Below are 22,311 nucleotides of genomic sequence, written 5' to 3'. Positions count from 1 at the left end.
TGGAATGCCTCTCTCTAGGTGTTCCTAGTCTTTACTTGCATGACAGACAGCTGTAGCCTGCTCAGGGACTCCTCACTACGTCCTGGCTCTCTATTCAGTTGCTGTTGTGTCCCAAGTCTATGATGGGAGCAAGGCGTTAGCGACTCACTACTCCTCCGGTGTCTGTTGCCGGACATAAAGTTCCAATAAACCTCGGGGACCGGGCCCCGGCCTTTGCGCTCTCTGGACAGGAAGGGTTCTCTCTCTTTCTCAACCTGCTTCCTACCGTCCTTCTCTTCTCCTTCATTCCGATCTGTTCTTTCTCTCTTATGGAAGGTTAGGTTATCAATCTTATCAGTCTCTTTCTCTGGTCTTTCTCGTGCCAGCAGCCCAGATCACTGGGACCTGCTGCAGCACGTCCCTCAGACACCCATCTTCTTTCTTCTCTCTCCTCTAACCAACTAACCAACAACTTTCACTCTTCCCTCTCTTTTATATCCAACTCCACCCGCCTCCCCAGCACCTCTTGTGTTACGAAGCCAGGGACCACAAAAGGCACCCTATGACCTTTTCAGCATAAAGCATGGATGGGTCCCTGCTGAACTATCCTGTGTGTGGGGTGCAAGTGTTGGAATGCGGAAAGGAGTTCCCAGCCTACCTGGATGGTGGGGCAATGCACCTTAGGAGAAGGTGCAGTACTTCTGTGGTGACTGAAGCCTCAGGGGCACCACACCAGCGCCACCCTCCTCCCCCAATGGATGCCAATCCGGGTAAAGAACTGGGTCATCCATCACCTCCTCTTCAAAGTCATCTGCACCTTCCTCTTTACCTTCCTCTGTGTCACCATGTAAGGTTTTATAGTATGTGGGAAGGGGCACCTGAGTTTCATCAGGGTCAGATTCTGGCTCAATAGACTACGAGGGCAATGTAGTGCTCTGGATCGATGTACCAGCAGAATCATCTAGCAGTGGCTGTTCATCAATGCACTCCATGTCAGATTACTATTGGACTGGGGAATTCTGGATTTGACTGAATAACCCAGCCATGGTATGTGAAAAGAGCTCCATAGAGTAATCTGAAGTGTGGGCTGCTGCATCCTTAACTTTTGGTGGGGGTGAAGGACACAAGGACAGGTGTTTTTCCTGACCAGTACCCTGCACTGATGACTCCGTGCTTGCAGGTTTCGAACGTTCAGAAGAGGAGGCAATAGAGCTGGTGGCTGTTTCAGCAAAGTACGCCAAAACCTGTTCCTGAAGCTCCGGCTTCAAAAGCGGTTTTCCTACTCCAAGAAAAGGCAACCTTACAGGCCTTCTTGGGCCAGACAATGACGCAGGCTCAACACTTCCTGCCTTAGCTGCTATTGTGCTTTTGCCAGAACCAGCCGATGCACCACCACCATCAGTACCAGCTGCGCCCCCCTGCCCACGTCTGTGGACTCTTCCACCTTAATTCTTCATGTTTGGGAAAATGTACCAAAAATACCAGCAGAGAGATGATACTGTATGAGGAGCGTCCAGCTCTGTAAGGTGTATGAAAAAAATTTAATCTACGCAAATATTTTGTTAGTCACAGACGCTCTCACAGTATGTATTGGACCGTAATTCAACAAGCAGATATACAGAACTGTATCAGAAGTGTAGAGCTGTATACGTTTTTTGTGTAACTAACCATCTCCGTATATGCATTTACGGAGTGTCACACACACACGCTGACTTTGTATGGATGTTACTGTAATGCGAACGGCAGATATACAATACTGTTTGAGAATCAGACTGCTTTATAGGGTGTCTGTATGGAAAATTGTCAATCTCCGTCTATTTGTATATGGACTGACACACGCTGTCTCTGTCTAGTATTCACCATAGTCAAACAGCAGATATACGAAACTGTTTGAAAAGCGGACAGCACTCTAAGGTGTAGGTCTGGAAAAATGGACAAACTCCTTGGCTTTTTCTTCCAGAGTCACACCCAGATAGCTTCTATTTGTCCGTGATACCAGCCAGTACACGGTAGTGTGTGAGGAGCATACACCGCTATACTATCTGTGAAAAAATGAACGCTCAGTGACTCACCAGGACAAAATAATAAAAGTTGGAGTGCTTTGAAAAAAGCAGTTTGAACAGCAGTGTGCACACAGCAATGCACCTAGCAGGTAGCCTTAAAAGGCAGCCTAATCACCACCAGCGCTGCTGCACACAACAAAAATCCTCCCCTTTCACTGCACACTAACTGTACAGTGAAAAGCGCTATCAGCAGAAGCAGTTTTTTTTTTCTTCTTCCCTGCCTAACGCTCTCCCTATTCAGAATCAGCAGCAGCACCTCTCCCTATGCTAAGATTGGCAGACGTAACATGGCGGTCGGCGTTCACAGCCTTTTTTACCCACTGTGACGCCACACAAAGCCAGCCAATCACTTCAATGCACTTCTCTAAGATGGTGGTGGCCGCTGCCTATGTCATCGCGTTGCCCACAGTGTGCGTCCTCCATCATTGGCTGAAAAATGGCGCTGGAAGCATCATTTGAAACGCGACTTTGGCGCTCGGGTCGCTGACCTCATGGCAGACCTCACGCTATGGTCGGGTTTCGTTTCATGAAATCCAACTTTGGCGAAAGTCAGCAATTTTTGAAATTGACCGACCCGTTTCGCTCAACTCTAGTGAGTACTCCATAATTTTTGAATTTAAGGGCCAACATGTTTTGAGGTATCTATTGGCTGACACTGTTGTTTACATAGCAACTTTTTGCTGTATTGTGAGCTTTATCATCACCTAAACAGATGAACTTCAGCAGAGCTTGCTGCAGCTTCGCCAAGGCAGTGTTGCAGAGCTCCCAGCTGAGGAGGCTAGATTAGCTGAGGATGAGAAAGAGGAGGAGAGATAGGGACTGGCATACGAGGAGACTGAAACCCTAATGGAAATTGGCCCCACTTTTCTTGGTGTAGGTAAGATATGTGATGTCCCAGCCCCTGACTCAGTCCCAGACTCCATCAGGTTCACCCAGTGTGCCACCAGGGGAATGTAGCATCCCTGTCCACAAGAACTTATCCACGTGTCTGAAGGTGGACCTTCCCTGTGACTGCATTAGCCAGAGCACGGCTGACATTGTGCAGCACGTGCTTCTGTAACATGGGCAAGGTACACCAGGAAAAATGGTTGCAGTTGGGAAATGAGCACCATGGGGCTACCACGGCCAAGAGGTTGTGGAAAGACTCACCTCTCACAAGTCAAAAGAGCAACAGTTCCACGGCTAGCAATCTGGGTGTCACGATCTCCACTTTGTTCCTGTCTGATGTTACTTTGTGTATTGGTTGTGCTGGATCTGTGCTGCAATCATCTGTGTTCACTTTCCTTGATTAGTCTTCTACTTAAGTAGGCTTGCCCCAGTGTCAATCATACACTTGCTGTTGCCTGTGTAACATTGATCCCTCTGTGCTCTGTGCTGTGTCTGACCCAGCTTGACTGGATTCTCTTCCCGGACTTGACTCTTTGCTTGTGACCTGACTTCTCTTGTGCCTGCTCCCTGTAAACTGTTTTGTCTATCTGGCTTTCCTGACCTCAGCTCGTGAATTGCATTTCGTCTCTGACTTCCGCTTGTTGTACTGCGCCATTTCCTGGACCTGACCTCGGATTGTTTGACCTCCCTTTACTTATTCAGTAAGTTGTATATATTTTTATTATCTGTCATTGTAGTCCTTTTCTCCACTTCTGGGACTAATATTTACTATAGAGACACGTGTCACAGTGGGCGTTTAGCTTTTGGGCCTGTGGGCAGATATTTCTGCTTCCTGTAAATGGGCAGGGACAACTGAATGCTGCGCTGGGACAACAAATCGGAAATGGTTGCTGATTCTTGTGTCTGTACAACCACAGGTTGAGGGCAGGAGGCATCAGCACCTGCTTCCTGGACTGAAAATTAGAAAGGATGTAACAGAGGGGAAGGGGCAATGGTTTCAACCTCAGACACAGATTTTGTACTCAGGCCTTCTTCCCACTTACTAGAGTGCTTGGCTGCCATGTACTTCTGTATGCTGGTGGTGCTCAGGTTGTTCATGGTCTTGCCCCTTCTCATCTTGTGCATGGCAGGTGCTGCAAATTACATTTGTTTTGTCTGAAGGACTTTCAGAAAAAGCTTCCATACAGGGGAACAATGCACCCATGGCCTGTTATCTAGCCGGGGTGGCTCTGTGGAACAGTTGACCGAATTCTACCTCTGGCCAAACCACTACCTCTTCCTGCCTGTTTTCATGCTATGGATAAACCCCTCTCTGCACTGCTGTGTTCTCTATGCATGCCACCATGCCAAGTTCGTTCAGAGGTCTCATCTTCAACCATGACGTCTTCCAATTCATCAACTTGTTCCTCCTTCTGAGTTGTGATGTTAGGCTGACCTGATGGCAACTGTATGTCATAATTATCCTCCACCTATTCAGACATGAGTTGACCCTCCCCAAGGGTGCTTTCTTCTAGCTATGGGTGATAAAATGTTTGTGCAACACTGCACTCCACCTCCTCATGTCCCTCTTTAATGGTGCTTGTTGAGAGTCCAGAATAATTACAAGGAAATCTAAACAGTTCTGCAGAGTAGCCAGCGTTGGCACACGCCATTTATTGTATACGCCAACAGCAGACTCAGGAAAATAACTGGTAAATAGTGACATTTGCGTGTGTGAGCAGGCTTTGTGCCAGTCACACAACTGCTTGATAAATATTCGCTATTTATTTAACTAATAGCACAGTAATTTTTTTTTAAATATTGCCTTTATGACAAATGCCAACAGCAGACTCTGGAAAATTACTGGTAAATAGTGACATTTGTGCATTTGAGCAAGATTTGCGCGAGTCACGCAACTGCTAGATAAAAATACACTATTTAGTTAACCAATAGCACTGAAATTTTTTTAAATATTGCCTTTGTGACACATATCAACAGCAGATGCAAGAAAATTAGTGGTAAATAGCGACGTTTGTTTATCTCATCAGGCTTTGCACCAGTCACACAACTGCTAGATAAATATACCCTATTTAATTAACCAATAGCAGAGTTAATTTTATGTCACCTTTATGACACAAGCCAACAGAAGACTCAGGAAAATTACTGGCAAATAATGGCGTTTGCTTATGTGAGCAGGCTTTGCACCAGTCCACAACTGCTATATAAATATACGCTGTTTATTTAACCAATAGCTGAGTAATTTTTTATGTCATCTTTATGAAAAACACGATAGCAGACTCAAGAATATCACTGTTAATAGTGACATTCTCCTATTTCAGCAGACTTTGCGCCAGTCGCACAATTTCAAGATATATATACACTATTTATGTAATCGGTAGCACACTATTTTTTTTAAATATCACCTTTATGACACACGCCAACAGAAGACTCAGGAAAATTACTTGTAAATAGTGACATTTGTGTATCTCAGCAGGCTTTGCACCAGTCTTACAACTGTTAGACAAATATTTGCTATTTATTTAACCTATAGCAGAACAATTTTTTTATATCACCTTTATGACACAAGCCAACAGCAGACTCAGGAGAATTACTGGTAAAGAGTGATGTTTACGCATATGAGCAGACTTTGAGCCAGTTGAACAGTTGCTAGAAAAATATATGCTATTTATTTAACCAATAGCAGAGTAATTTTTTTTTTATCGCCTTGATGGCACACGCCAACAGCAGTCTCAGGAAAATTACTGTTAGGGTTGGCGAAACGCACTAAATAAAATATGATAAAGAAGTTTGTTAGCAACCCACGGTCCACCGTGCAGAGGTTTAAACTGCAACAATTGTGAACAATGGCAGTGCTGCACTGCGAGCGTTCACAAAGAGCACACTGGGTTAACTGTACACAGTGTGAATGGAACGCAAAGGTACTGCGCTCTGTTGCTCCACAGAGCAGTATAATGCTACAGAGCATCTAAGTGGGTCACCCTCCCTGTGGGGTACTCGGTACTGGGCCGGTCTCTCAAAGGGGAATGTCACAGCAGCGGTGACCCGGTCTGTGGCCCTGGGCGCCCATGTATAGGGGTTAAGTGATGGAATAAAGTTTATGAGTGAATGATTCGTGACGCCACCTGTGGTGTTCGGCAATGAAGATGTTAAGCCGACGCTGCAGACAGATCCTCTGGGACAGATGGTGTGGTGCAGCAATGATGTTGTGGCCCTCCACAGGTAGGGCAGTAGTCCCAGGGCAGTGTAGATGAAGAGATAGGGGAGAGACGTAGATGATGCAGTGTCAGGCACAGAGATGTAGCAGTGCTGAGGATGTTGCAGGAAGAAGGCAAGGACACAACAGGGTGCAGTTTCTTTACCTTTACTTTGCTTGGCAAATGCAGTCCAGGGTCCAGGTTACAGATGGCACAGGAGCTGGATAGCCTGGAGGCAACTTAGGAATCTCTCTATGCAGATGGGTTGTGTAGTCTCCTTCCTAGTGCTTATTTTTAGGTACTTGCACTGAAGTTCCACTTGCTTATTCTCTTTAGAACTCCCTCATATGGCAGACAGCTGTAGCCTTCCTCTTCTGGTTCACACATCGCTGTTGTGCCTCCAAGTCTTATGTGGGAACAGAGCATTTACAGCTTCCTATTCCTCCAGTTTCTGTTGCAGGTCCATCAGTGTCCGTACAGCCTAGGAGACCGGGCTCCAGATCATGCGCTACAGCTGGGAATGAGCCTGAACTCTCTGCTCAATCTCCCAGCTCTTCTCCTCCACGTCCACACACGGTGCCCTCCTCACACGAACTCCTCTAATTTTCCCTTCTGGCCCCCAGAGAGTAGCTCCTCCCCCAGCTTTGGTTCAGAGCTCCCTCTGCTGAGCTGGAATGGAAACTGTGTTGTGTTTTGTGGTTAACTGCTAGATAGATCCTTTATTGCTTCCAAGCATGACATCACACTCCCTAGGAGGAAGGCAATGCTACAGTGGCGACCATACTCCTGAGGGCTCCACATAAGCACACTGTGTTAAACATCACACAGTGCGCACAGAACATAAAGAACCTGCCCTGTTACTTCACAGAGCGGTAAGAAGGAACGTGTCTAAGCACGTGGAAAAACTGTGCTCTAAGTACTGCACGTGCTAACCGGTGCGTGCCACAGCGTGTGGCCTGGCTGTGCCCTGTGAACTAAGAGAAGCATGTACCAGCATGTGGCATGACTGTGCCTTGTGTACTAACTGATGCATGCCATGAAGCGTGGCCAGACTGTGCCCTGTGTACAGGATAACCTGCCTAACCAGGAACAACTAACGCATCCACTCACAGCACACACTCACAGACACAGGCCATTAAGGCAAAAGCCGAAGCCCCAAGCACACACAACGCAATACGAATGTGATCATAGCGCGCTGACAGGTGCCTCAGAGATCCTTTTGTAGACTAGGCCAGTCAAAAAGGACCTTCCTCGCTGGCCCATCCGGACTCGAAGCAGGACCTGAGCAGCTGAAGGCTGACCACCAATGGGAGGTCACCACCTCATGAGAATGCTCACTAAGGCCAATCCTGGACTTAGCCTCAGGAGTGATTGCTTGCCGCTGAGTATTGCCGGTTACTAAAGGTGAACCTGGAGAGGCAACATTAACCAAGCGCACAGCCTGAGTCTGAGCAACACGTTGACAATGATGTCCTTGCCGAGCAGTATTCACTGCAGTCAAGACTGAATGGGAGACCGCAGGAGAAGAGAAGACTTGGGATCCATCCTGTGCAGAGGGAGAATCCCAGCACATAACAATTGCTGGTAAATAGTGACGTTTGTTTATGTGAGGAGGCTTTGACCAATTGCACAACTGCTAGATAAATAAACGCTATTTCAGCATTAGGTGAGAAATATTATTTATTTCTAAAAAAAGATGATTAGTATTTGCTGGCACTCAGGAATGTTATTTAACTGTAAAATAGAGTGGTTTAGTATATGCTGGTACTGAGGAACTCAGGAAAATTATTTAGCTCTCTAAAAATGTATTTAGTATATGCTGGTTCTGAGGGATATTGCTTAAAAAGAGCTGTTTTGTAGATTATGGTACTGGATATGAAACTCTGCCTCTCTCCCTACTCCCACAATCTGTTCCTTCACTATACACAATGCAACCTAGCAGACATCTGCAGTATGTACTTGCAATGTTAACATCCTGCCTTTTCCTCTCCCTTTCCTTCTCCCTCGTATTAAATCTGTCCCTATGCTTTCTTAGCCTAACAGATAACTAATCTTCACTCTCAGTAGCTCTTAAAAAGCATTTTGGACTTAGAATCTCTCCCTATATGCTGCTTTCACTCTCCCTATGCTCACACTACACTTTTACTATGCTGTCTCCACATGTAATGTGAGCAGGGCTCAAATTTCCTCTATGATGCTGTAAGGCCAACCAATCACAGTAATGCCATCCCAAAGATGGCTACGGCATTACTGTGATTGGCAAGCAAGCCCAGCATGTTCAATGGCTGCAAATAAAGCACCAAACATGCTGGGCGGGTCACTCGAATATTCTGAGGCGAATAGCTAAGTAGTCCTACTCATCGAGTAAAGAATAGCACGAATAGTGTACTATTCATGCGAGTAACAAATAGTGCCGAATGTATTCGCTCATCACTAATCATTATAACATTTTTTGCACAAGATTTTATGGGAACACTATACCAAATTCATAAATTATGAGTATGAGCGCAAAGTGATCTAAAACTAAAAGATGGAAGCTTTAAAAAAAACCTTTTGCTAATATCTGAATTGTAATTACTTTTTTACAGATAAAATGACTTTTAACTGTTTTCTATATGAAGGGATCAGATTTGCCATTGACATGTGCTCAGAAGAGTCTATTGCTTATGCAGAAAAAGAATTTCAAGTATTGGATGACGACATTTACAATGTAACCTTTCCTAAATCAGGTAATTAGCATATTTTAATATTTGTCATTTTAATGTAAATTAATTATTTGCATAATTAACTTTAGAATCTTTAGAAGAACAAAGATTATTTAAAGTCGGGCCCAGTAAGGTCCACTACCATGTTTGACCATGTGGATGGTTTTTTCATCATGATGTGTTAGCTTTTAAAAATACTTAGCATTTTGCATTTAGCCTAAAAAAGCACTTCCTTGGTGTGATCTGACTACAGTACTTCCTTCCACATGTTACCAACCAAAGCAACATTTTTGGTCTGCATGCAAAATACTATGTATGGTGGAAAACTAACATTGCACATCACCCTGGCAATATCATCCCTTCAGTCAAACATGGTGGTGGCAGCATCATGCTGTGAGGATGCTTTATTTCAGAAGGAAGATGGAAGATGATCAAAGTTGAATGGGAGATGAATGGAGAAAAATACATGGATATTGTGGAACAAAAGTGGTTAGGGACAGCAAACTAATTGGGACTAGGGCATAGGTACACCTTCCAGCAGGACAAGAACCCAGACCTCTACATATGCAAAGTTCATAAAGACTTACCCCAAAAGACTTGCAGTAGTAATTGCAGTGAAATTACATGACAAGAATATTTTATCAAGGCACGTTGTACATATATATATATATATATATATATATATATATATATATATATAATGGTTTACATTAATGTAATTGTTTGAGGGTGCCAAGTCCCATTGGCAGAGACCGTGAAATGCCAGGTAAGCAGAACCCATGCCAGGTAAGTGACCCCATTTAACAAACTACACCTCTCAGTGAATTCATCTATGGGAGCAGTGGACATACTGACACCACATGTGTCTTGCAGAATTTTTAACCATTGGTCGGTGAAGAAAAAATAATTACATTTTTGCCACTAAAATGTTGTTTAAGCCCCAAGTTTTTAATTTGTATAACGGCTAATAGGAAAAAATGGAACTCATAATTTGTTGATCAATTTCTCCTGATTATGCCAATATCCTGCACATATTTGGGAACTATTTTCCAAGTACAGTGCCAGGCTCAGAAGTGAACGAGCGCCATATTATAGTGCAGATTTTGCTCTTATGGTTTGCGGGTGCCTTGACCCATTGGAAGAGCACTTGAGGTGCCAGAACAGCAGTACTTCCCCATAATGACCATATTTTACAAACTACACCTCTCAATTAATTGATCTAAGGGTTCAATGATCCTATTGCCACTACGAATGTGTCACAGGATTTTATACCATTGGGTTGTGAAGAAAAAAAATGATTACATTTTTTTCACAAAAATTTAGTTTTAACCCCAGATTTTACATTTTCACTATGAGAAAAGGGCCAATCTGGCAACAATATTTGGCTGTGTATGTGGCTGTATATATGTGGCTGTACTGTAAAGTGATACAGAGCGGTAGTCATGACTCTGGCACTTTACAGACAAACTCCTCTGCAGTCCTATGCTAGTTTGTCCTGGACTACCCCAAAGCCCACTCATTCTGTCAGTCTCATGGATCTCCCATCCACCTCAGCAGTGCATCCCGGGACCGGCCATCACCTAAAATCTATAGGAGTCACTGTCCATCTTCCACTGTACGTCAGAAGACAAGATGTGTCTGGCAGCCTTTATGCAAGACCATGGGCTCTGGACATGACAGGAGCAACCACTCGGGATCCAAGTAATTCTTTCCTCTGCCTGGAACAAGTGACACATGCTGCCCTAGCGATCTACCACACATGAACTTAACCTTAACTATGCACTTCACTAATTCTCTTTAGACTCCCCTCAATCATTATTTAATGCACTCCTACTTGGCCAGTTCTATCCTTAGCTATTTCCTATCTCATATGCAAAACCTATTATCATCATCCTATGTCTTATGCTGATGCTAAACCACTAGGCTTATCCTATACTTTACTAACATTATGCATTAACACTTCACATGCTGAACATTACCATAATACATTACATAGCACACACATCACTTTTACATATAAAGCCACAAGAGAGTAGTCTCATGATGCGTTTTTTATCTTCAGGTGCAGATACAGGGTAAGAAAGTCCACATCCCTACATTCTTCCCCTCTTTAAACATGGTCATCCTCCACCATTATGGAACCTGGAAGACAACATGCATAGAGATGGATGGACACCTTGATGTTCGGATCCGGCAGGTTCGGCCGAACAGTTACAAAAACTTGGGGTTTGGGGACCAGAACAATACCTGGACCCGAACCCGGACCCCATTTATTTGAATGGGGGGACCGAATATACAGGGTTTGCTATACTGTCATGCACATGACAGTGCGGCATACACTTCTGATTGGAAGTGAAATCATCACCGCCGGTCAGAGAGACGCAGTTACCATTCTGTCAAAAGACAGCTGTGATTGGAAGTATAAAATACACCTCCGATCACTGGTGTCAGCTGATGGAACTACCACTCCCATCAGCTGCTGCCTGCTGCAGCTAATAACAGTGAGAGTAGGAGTGGCTGATGGGAGCATTCATCAGTGAACTCTTAGTCTGTTTCAGTAGGCTCCAAATTACAGTTCTCTAAATTCTTTTGGGGTGGGAGAACTTGCAAAATCGGCAATGTATCAAATACTTACAGGTGATTCTCACAAAATTAGAATACAATCAAAAAGTTAATTTATTTCAGTTCTTCAATACAAAAAGTGAAACTCATATATTATATAGAGTCATTACAAATAGAGTGATTTATTTTAACCTCTTCATGACCCAGCCTATTTTGACCTTTGACCTTAATGACCTGGCCATTTTTTGCAATTCTGACCAGTGTCCCTTTATGAGGAAATAACTCAGGAATGCTTCAACGGATCCTAGCGATTCTGAGAGTGCTTTTTCATGACATATTGGGCTTCATGGTAGTGGTAAATTTAGGTCGATCATTTTTGCATTTATTTGTGAAAAAAATGAAAATTTGGCGAAAATTTCACAATTTTAAAACTTTGAATTTTTATTCTGTTAAACCAGAGAGATATGTGACACAAAATAGTTAATAAATAACATTTCCCATATGTCTACTTTACATCAGCACAATTTTGGAAACAATTTTTTTTTGTTAGGAAGTTATAAGGGTTAAAATCTGACCAGAGATTTCTCATTTTTACAACCTAATTTACAAAACCATTTATTTAGGGACCACCTCACATTTGAAGTCATTTTGAGGGGTCTATATGGCAGAAAATACCCAAAAGTGACACCATTATAAAGACTGCAACCCTCAAGATACTAAAAACCACATTCAATAAGTTTATTAACCCTTCAGGTGCTTCACAGGAACTAAAGCAACGTGGAAGGAAAAAATGGACATTTTAATTTTTCCAACAAAAATTTTGTTTTAGCATCATTTTTTTCATTTTAACATGGGTAACAGGATAAATTGGATCCAAAAATTTGTTGGGCAATTTCTCCTGAGTACACCGATACCTCATATGTGGTCTTAAACCACTGTTTGGGTGCACGGCAGGGCTCAGAAGGTAAGGAGCGCCATGAATGGAAAATATGCTGGAATATTTAGCGGTTGCCATGTCGCGCTTGGAGAGCCCCTGTGTGCCTAAACACTGGAGCTTCCCCACAAGTGACCCCATTTTGGAAACTATACCCTCCAAGGAACTTATCTAGATGCATAGTGAGTACTTTGAACCCCCAGGTGCTTCACAAATTGATCCGTAAGAAAAAAAGTACTTTTTCACAAAAAATTTCTTTTAGCCTCAGTGTTTTCATTTTCACATGGACAACAGGATAAAATCGATCATAAAAATTGTTGGGCAATTTCTCCTGAGTACACCGATACCTAATATGTGGTCATAAACCACTGTTTGGGCGTACGACAGGGCTCAGAAGGGAAGGAGCGCCATTTGACTTTTTGAATGGAAATTTAGCTCCAATCGTTAGCGGACATAATGTCACGTTTGGAGAGATCCTGTGTGCCTAAACATTGGAGCTCCCCCACAAGTGACCCCATTATGGAAACTAGACCCCCCAAGGAACTTATCTAGATGTGCACTGAGCACTTTGAACTCCCAAGTGCTTCACAGAAGTTTGTAACGCAGAGCAGTGAAAATAAAAAATCATTTTTTTCCACAAAAATCATTTTTTAGTCAGCTATTTTTAATTTTCACAAGGCTAACAGGAGAAATTGGACCACAAAAGTTGTTGTGGAATTTGTCCTGAGTACACCGATACCCCATATGTGGGGGGGAAACCACTGTTTGAGTGCATGGGAGAGCTCAGAAGGGAAGGAGCGCCATTTTGGAATGCAAACTTGGATAGAAAGTCCTGCGGGCGTCTTGTTGCATTTGCAGAGCCCCTGATGTGCCTAAACAGTAGAAACCCCCCACAAAGTGACCCCATTTTGGAAACTAGACCCCCAAGGAGCTAATCTAGATGCATATTCAGAAATATGAACCCTCAAGTGCTTCAAAGAGGTTTATAAACGCAGAGCCATGAAAATAAATCATTTTTTTCCTCAAAAATAATTTTTTAGCCCGCTATTTTTTATTTTTCCAAGGGTAACAGGATAAATTGGACCTCAAAAGCTGTTGCCCAGTTTGTTCTGGCTACGCTGGTACCCCATATGTGGGGGAGAACCACTGTTTGGGTGCACGGCAGGGCTCAGAAGGGAAGGAGCGCTGTTATGAATGGGTAGCCGTTTAAGAAATAAATAACAATACAAGCTAAGTCTCAGAAAACCAAAGAGGTTGGTAACTATGCAGACTGCAGACCCCTGATCCTATCACGCAACTAGCAGCAGTCGTGGAGCGTTCCTACGGTGGTCCTAGATGCCTCGTCACAACCGGAGAACTAAATAAGCCTAAAGCAGGAAAAGAGGAAAACTAACTGCCCCAGAGCAGACCCCAAAGGAGAGACAGCCCCCCACATGTATTGACAGTGAAAAAAGATGAAAACACAAACAAAGGCAGGAAAATAGGCTGAGCAAATGATGGGGCCCGACTAACTAGAAAGGACAGGAAAGGAAAGACACTGTCTGCAGTTTGACAAAAAACCCTACAAAATGTCCAACACTTCTGATAGCAAAATTAACCCTGAAGTCACTAGACTTCTCCCACTATATCAGCACTCTGAAATATTCTGAGACAGAGCAAAAAGAGGCCAATCTAATAAGGGACAAAAAAAAGGCAATTTGGCAAATAAGAGTGGAAATTCAGCACAGCCCAGCCGGGCTGGCTGACCACACAAAAAAACTGAAAAGACCAACAAGAGCAAGTGTGAACATTAGCAAAAAACAAACTTATCTTGGAAGACTGGAACAGAGCTGAGTCCTAGACGTGAGAAGCAGACTGAGGAAAGAAGACTGAATCACCAGCACCTGGATAGGGTGTCGCCTGTCTTATATCCAGTCTGATACTCCAGAGATCCAATCATTATCTTCCTCACCAGGTGGCAGATCACTACCACTTAAATCAACCTCACTACCTCCTGTCACCATCAGGGGGAGAACGGAAGGGGAACTCTCAACTGGTGGAGCAGAAAATGAGTTCATAACAGTACCCCCCCTTGAAGAGGGGTCACCGAACCCTCATCCATGCCACCAGGATGATCAGGATGGGCCCGGTGAAAAGCACAAACCAATTTATTGGCATGAATATCAGAGGCAGAGACCCAAGAATTATCCTCCTGTCCATAACCTTTCCATTTCACCAAATACTGGAGTCTCCGTCTAACGAAACGAGAATCCAATATTTTCTCTACCTCATATTCCATATTGCCTTTAACCAGCACAAGATCAGGAGGTGCCGCCACAGGAACTACTGGCTCAACAAACCTCTTCAACAGTGATTTGTGAAATACGTTATGGATTTTGAACGTAACTGGAAGAGCCAATCGAAAAGAAACAGGATTAAGAATCTACAAAATCCTATAAGGTCCAATAAATCTTGGCTTAAATTTTGGAGATGCAGCCTTCATAGGAATATTCTTAGACGACAACCAAACCATATCACCCACTTTAAACCGGGGACCAATGGTCCTATGCCGGTTGGAAAATCGCTGGGCCTTTTCCTGAGAGAGTGACAACTTATCCACCACTTGGTTCCATATCTGCTGCTTTCTCTTAACCACAGTGTCCACACCTGGGTAGGACGAAGATTCTACCTGCCCCGAAGAGAATCAAGGAAGAAACCCAAAATTACAGAAAAAGGGTGACATCAAAGTGGCAGAACTAGCTCTATTGTTCAGTGCAAACTCGGCCAAGGGCAAAAATGAAACCCAATCATCCTGATCAGCAGATATAAAACATCTTAAATAATACTCCAAGGTCTGGTTTGTTCTCTCAGTCTGCCCATTGGTCTTGGGATGAAACGCGGAGGAGAAGGATAACTGAATTCCCAGATTGGAACAAAAGGCTTTCCAAAATCTGGAAACAAACTGGACCCCTCTATCGGACACAATGTTCTCAGGAATCCCGTGTAACCGATCCACCTGTTGTAAAAACAAGGGTACCAACTCAGCGGAAGATGGCAACTTTGGGAGTGGTACAAGATGGACCATCTTCGAAAATCTATCACAAATCACCCAAATAACAGTCATTCTCTGAGAGACAGGAAGATCAGAAATAAAATCCATTGAGATATGGGTCCATGGCCTCTTGGGCACCGGCAGGGGCATCAGCAACCCACTAGAACGAGAACAGGGTTTAGACCGAGAACAAGTCCCACAGGACTGTACAAAATTCCTGACATCACGAGATAAGGCAAGCCACCAAATTGACCGACTCACCAAATCTCTGGTACCAAAAATACCTGGATGACCAGCCAATGCGGAGCAATGGACTTCAGACATCACTCTCTTTCTCCACTGGTCCAGAACATACAATCTTCCCATAGGGCAACGCTCAGGTTTATCCTCCTGAAATTCCTCCAGGGCGCGTCTCAAATCGGGCGAAATGGCAGAAAGACCTACCCCCTCACCTAGGATAGTAGTAGGCTCGGTCACATTAAGAGAATCAGCAAAGAAACTCCTAGAAAGGGCGTCTGCCTTAACATTCTTAGTGCCCGGAAGAAAAGAGACCACAAAATTAAAACGCGTGAAATACAAGGCCCATCTAGCCTGTCTAGGATTCAAGCATTTAGCTGACTCCAGATAAGTCAGATTCTTGTGATCGGTGATGACCACAAATTGATGTCTGGCTCCCTCCAACCAATGTCTCCACTCCTCCAATGCCCATTTAATGGTCAACAATTCCTGATTCCTTACGTCATAGTTGCGTTCAGATGGGGAGAACGTTAGAGAAAAGAAGGCACAGGGATTCATCTTAGAAGTCACAGGGTCTTTTTGGGACAAAACAGCTCCTGCACCAATCTCAGAAGCGTCTACCTCCACCTGAAATGGAAGTGAAACATCAGGCTGCAGCAAAACCGGAGCTGAAAGTAAACCTCTGCTTAAGCTCCTGAAATGCCGGGACAGCCTCAGGAGAACAATTCAGCACATCAGCTCCCTTCTTGGTCAGATCAGTCAGTGGTTTGACAATACTAGAAAAATTACCTATAAATTTACGATAGAAATTAGCAAAACCCAAAAACTTCTGAAGAGCCTTCAAAGAAGTAGGCTGAACCCAATCATAAATGGCCTGTACCTTGGCCGAGTCCATTTCAATAGTCGATGGAGATAAGATAAATCCCAAAAATGAAATCCTCTGTACACCAAAGAGACATTTCGATCTCTTAACAAACAGGGAATTCTCCCTCAAAATCGGAAAAACTCAGTCCGGACATGTTCCACATGAGAATCCCAATCACTAGAAAAGATCAAAATATCATCCAGATAAATGATCAAAAACTTATCCACAAAGTCTTGGAAAATATCATTCATAAAGGACTGGAAGACAGAAGGGGCATTAGTGAGCCCAAAAGGCATCACCAGTTACTCAAAATGTCCCTCTGGAGTATTAAATGCCGTCTTCCATTCATCCCTATGCTTAATGCGAATAAGATTATACGCCACCCTGAGGTCAAGCTTAGTAAACCAGCAGGCACTCTTAACTCTGGAGAATAAATCAGACATCAGAGGTGACGGGTACTGATATTTAACCGTCATCTTGTTAAGGGAACGATAATCAATACACGGTCTTAATGAACCATCTTTCTTGGCCACAAAAAAACCCAACACTTAAAGGTGACAAGGATGGTCTAATATGACCCTTCTCCAATGACTCCTTAATATAGGATCGCATAGCATCATGTTCGGGTACAGATAAGTTAAAAAGCCGACCCTTGGGAAATTTACACCCAGGCATCAACTCAATTGCACAGTCATAACTCCTATGAGGGGGCAAAGACGCAGACTTACTCTCACTAAATACATCAGAGAATTCAGCCAGATAATCAGGAATATCATGAGACTGAGGAGAGGTGGAGAAAACAGGAGTGTCCCTAAGAACACACTGACAACCCCAACTCACCACAGACACAGATTTCCAATCCAAAACTGGGTTATGAGTTTGCAACCAGGGGAACCCCAGAACAATAGTGTCATGCAAATTATGCAGCACCAAAAATTTACAATTTTCCTGGTGGTCTGGGGCAACTCGCATTATCACCTGGGTCCAAAACTGAGGTTTATTCTCCGCCAATGGAGTGGCATCAATACCCCTCAAAGGAATAGGCATCTGCAGAGGCGTCATGGACAAACCACAATGTTTAGCAAAGTCCAAATCCATCAGATTCAGAGCTGCTCCTGAATCCACAAAAGCCTTAGTGGAAAATGTGGACAAGGAGCAGATCAGAGTAATTGCCAAAAGGAACTTAGGTTGTATACTGCCCACAGCAAATGTATGTGCAAAATGTTTCTCTCATTTAGGGCAGACAGAAATAGTATGAGAGGCGTCTCCACAGAAAAAATACAGCTTATTATGCCTTCTAAACTCCCGACGTTGCGCCCTAGACAAAACCCCATCACATTGCATAGGTTCAGACATTTGTTCAAAAAGTGGCAGCGCCTCCCGTGTATTTTTATGTTCACTTAAGCGCCGATCAACTTGAATGGCTAATGCCATAGAGCCATCAAGACCAGAGGGAACAGGAAATCCCACCATAACATCTTTTACGGTCTCTGATAAACCTTTCCGAAAGAGGGCTGCCAATGCACTATCATTCCATGTAGTAAGGACCGCCCACTTTCAGAATTTTTGACAATATAACTGTAGGATCCTGATCCTGGTTTAATGCCAACAGGGTTCTCTCAGCTTGATCAACGGAATTAGGTTCATCATACAACAACCCCAAGGCCTGAAAAAATGCATCCACATTAGTCAGAATAGGATTTTCAGGTGTCAGAGAAAACGCCCAATCCTGAAGATCGACGCGCAGCAAGGAGATGCCAATTTTAACCTGCTGCGTAGAGCTTCCCGATGAGTTAGGCTTCAAGGCAAGAAATAATTTACAATTATTCTTAAAATTCAAAAATTTAGACCGTTCCCCAGAAAACAGATCAGGAGTGGGGATTTTGGGTTCAACAGCATGTGATTGAGAGAGATAGGCGGAAATTCCCTGGACTTCAGCAGCGAGCTGCTCCACACGATCAGACAATTGCTTAATCTCCATTAAGGAAAAAATCCTCCTACGGCCCCAGAGAAAAAGAGGAAGAAATGCATGTAAAAAAAAAAATTCTGAAATTTTTTTTCCCCCTGCTTTTGAGTACCCTAGAATCTGCGGTATGGCTGGTGATTCTTTTATGAACGGGTAGCCGAGGAGGAAATAAAAAACAATACAAGCTAAGTCTCAGAAAACCAAAGGGGTTGGTAACTATGCAGATTGCAGACCCCTGATCCTAACATTCAACTAGCAGCAGTCGTGGAGCGTTCCTACAGTGGTCCTAGACGCCTCGTCACAACCGGAGAACTTAATAAGCCTAAAGCAGGAAAAGAGGAAAACTAACTGCCCCAGAGCAGACCCCAAAGGAGAGACAGCCCCCCACATTTATTGACGGTGAAAAAAGATGAAAACACAAACAAAGGCAGGAAAATAGGCTGAGCAAACGATGGGGCCCGACTAACTAGAAAGGACAGGAAAGGAAAGACACTGTCTGCAGTCTGCCAAAAAACCCTACAAAATGTCCAACACAACAGATAGCAAAATTAACCCTGAAGTCACTAGACTTCTCCCACTATATCAGCACTCTGAAATATTCTGAGACAGAGCAAAAAGAGGCCAATCTAATAAGGAACAAAAAAAGGCAATTTGGCAAATAAGAGTGGAAATTCAGCACAGCCCAGCCAGGCTGGCTGACCACACAAAAAAACTGAAAAGACCAACAAGATCAAGTGTGAACATTAGCAAAAAACAAACTTATCTTGGAAGACTGGAACAGAGCTGAGTCCTAGACCTGAGAAGCATACTGAGGGAAGCAGACTGAATCACCAGCACCTGGATAGGGCGTCGGCTGTCTTATTTCCAGTCTGATACTCCAGAGATCCAATCATTATCTTCCTCACCAGGTGGCAGATCACTACCACTTAAACCAACCTCACTACCTCCTGTCACCACCAGAGGGAGAACAGAAGGGGAACTCTCAACTGGTGGAGCAGAAAATGAGCTCATATCAGAGCGCCATTTGACTTTTTGAATGGAAAATTATCTCCAATTGTTAGCAAACACCATGTCGTGTTTGGAAAGCCCCTGTGTGCCTAAACTTTGGAGCATCCCCACAAATTGCCCCATTTTGGAAACTAGACCCACTAAGGAACTTATCTAGATGCATAGTGAGCACTTTGAACCTCCAGGTGATTCACAGAAGTTTATAATACAGAGCCGTGAAAATAAAAATATTTTTTTCCTCAAAAAATTATTTTTTATCCTGCTATTTTTTATTTTCACAATGGTAACAGGAGAAATTGGACCCCAAACATTTTTGTCCAGTTTGTCCTGAGTACATTGGTACCCCATTTGTGGGGGGAACCACTGTTTGGGCACACATCGGGGCTTGGAAGGGAAGTAGTGACATTCTGAAATGCCGACTTGATGGAATGGTCTGCGGGCGTCATGTTACATTTGCGGAGCCCCTGATGTGCCTAAACAGTGGAAACCCCCACAAGTGACTCCATTTTGGAAACTAGACCACCCAAGGAACTTATCTGGATGTGTGGTGAGCATTTTGAACCCCAAGTGCTTCACAGAAGTTTATAATGCAGAGCCGTGAAAATTAAAAATCATTTTTTTCCACAAAAATAATTTTTTTTAGCCCCCAATTTTTGATTTTCTCGAGGGAAACAGGAAAAACTAGACCCCAAGACTTGTTGTGCAATTTTTCCTGAGTACGCTGATACCCCATATGTGGGGGTAAATCACTGTTTGGGCACACGTCCGGGCTCGGAATGGAGGGAGCACTGTTTGACTTTTTGAACGCAAAATTGGCTGGAATAAATGGTGGCACCATGTCACGTTTTGAGACCCCGCGATGTGCCTAAACAGTGGAAACCCCTCAATCCTAACTCCAACCCTAACCCCAACACACCCCTAACCGTAATCCCAACCCTAATCATAACCCTAACCACAACCCTAACCCCAACACACCCCTACCCCTAACCCTAATTCCCAACTCTAACCTTAAGCACAAGCCTAACCCTAATCTCAAGCCCAACCCACCCCTAACCCTAATCTTAACCCTAATCCCAACCCTAACCCTAATTCCATCCCTAATTCTAACCCTAACCCTAATTCCAACCCTAACCCCAACCCTAATTCCAACCCTAAAGGAAAAATAAACCTATTTTCTTTATTTTATTATTTGTGCCTACCTATGTGGGTGATAAAGGGGGTGGTTATTTACTAATTTTTTATTTTGATCACTGTGAGAGTTTATCACAGTGATCAAAATGAATGAATGAATCCACAGCGCGACTGGCGCACTGCGCATGAGCCCGCCATTTTCCAAGATGGTGGTGCCCATGATCCGGGACGGCTGGACACCGGGACAGCCAGAAGGACATAGGAGGTACTAGGGGAGGTGAGAGGGGATTGGAAAGTGGGGGGTAGCGGAGGGAAGGGAGAGGGGAGCAGATGTTAATGGCGTCGGCAGATTGGTGTCGGGGGCCGATCGGCCCCGTCAGTCGGTGTGGGGGTCGGATCTCGGTCTCTAGCCATCGCCAATGCTATTTCCTTGGCTGGATTGTAATATTTCACCAAATTTAATTGGTGAAATATTACAATCGCTCTGCTTGGCTGTTTCAGAGTGATCGTAGCTACGAGGGGGGGCTAAGCCACCCCCCTGGGGTGAAGCACAAAAGGTCCTGTGTCTGCGGGTCTGGTGACCTTTCAGTGACCCCGGTCACCTGACCTGCAGGAACGCGATCCCCCATGACACACAGCATATGCGTCACAGGTCGGATTGGCACCGACTTTCATGACGCATACCCTGTGTCAAAGGTCGGGAATGAGTTAAGTGTTTATTTGTACCATGTGTGGGGTACAGCACGCAAGCATCCCATAAGCAAAGCATCACAGAAGATAAGCATCCAGCAAAACGGCAGTTATACATGGCATGGAATTAACATTCATCTTCTCTCTTCACACAGGTAATCAACTGAGCCACCCTGCATGTATTTACTCCATTCACTGCCAGCAAGCAGCCTGAATGATACAACTTCCCACCTCTGCTGCCTCTATTTCTCTGCTGTAATATATCCAAATGGTAATCAACTGAGCAACCCTGCATGTATTTACTCCATTCACTGCCAGCAAGCAGCCTGAATGATACAACTTCCCACCTCTGCTGCCTCTATTTCTCTGCTGTAATATATCCAAATTGTAATCAACTGAGCCACCCTGCATGTATTTACTCCATTCACTGCCAACAAGCAGCCTGAATGATACAACTTCCCACCTCTGCTGCCTCTATTTCTCTGCTGTAATATATCCAAATGGTAATCAACTGAGCCACCCTGCATGTATTTACTCCATTCACTGCCAGCAAGCAGCCTGCATGATACAACTTCCCACCTCTGCTGCCTCTATTTCTCTGCTGTGATATATCCAAATGGTACAACTCCATACTTCTGCTGCTTGACCATTTTGCTGCATATTTAAATGTGCTTGCTAAAGCTTTGGTATAATTCATTTGTTGCACTGTATGTAATACTTACTGCTTTAGATCTGTGACTGGGGCCTTTCTAGATCTTATCAGGTGGAAGGTGCTATAGCATTTTGCCACATCTTGGTCTAGTGCCTTTGATCATCTAACCATCCCCTGGTGTGCTGGCCCCAGCTGCCAAATTATACCCAACCATCTCCCACAATCCCTCTCTCCTGTCCCTGTAGTGTGGCCTATATATGTAGTAGTTGCTAAGGGGAAGCACGCAGTGTGGGGTACAGCACGCAAGCATCCCATAAGCAAAGCATCACAGAAGATAAGCATCCAGCAAAACGGCAGTTATACATGGCATGGAATTAACATTCATCTTCTCTCTTCACACAGGTAA

At 44.0% G+C, this 22,311-nt stretch overlaps 1 protein-coding gene across 2 annotated transcripts in view; it reads left to right on the top strand.

The window, feature by feature from the left end:
* Positions 1-22,311, top strand: part of LOC141050268 (sulfotransferase 2B1-like) — a 294,093-nt gene that overhangs the window by 71,770 nt on the left and 200,012 nt on the right. Inside the window, exon 2 of one of the 2 annotated variants that reach the window (XM_073547154.1) lies at positions 8,713-8,853. In XM_073547154.1, coding sequence (XP_073403255.1) covers positions 8,718-8,853 — 136 coding nt within the window. In that variant the 5' untranslated portion in view covers positions 8,713-8,717. Of the gene's footprint in view, positions 1-8,712; positions 8,854-22,049; positions 22,308-22,311 lie in introns of those variants that run through there. The other variant, XM_073547156.1, reaches the window with a different exon arrangement.

The sequence above is a fragment of the Dendrobates tinctorius genome, unplaced genomic scaffold (genome assembly GCF_039654945.1).
Source record: "Dendrobates tinctorius isolate UK_male_01 unplaced genomic scaffold, ASM3965494v1 ptg000151l, whole genome shotgun sequence".
Lineage (NCBI taxonomy): Eukaryota > Metazoa > Chordata > Amphibia > Anura > Dendrobatidae > Dendrobates > Dendrobates tinctorius.
This window is presented reverse-complemented; position numbering and strand designations above follow the sequence as displayed.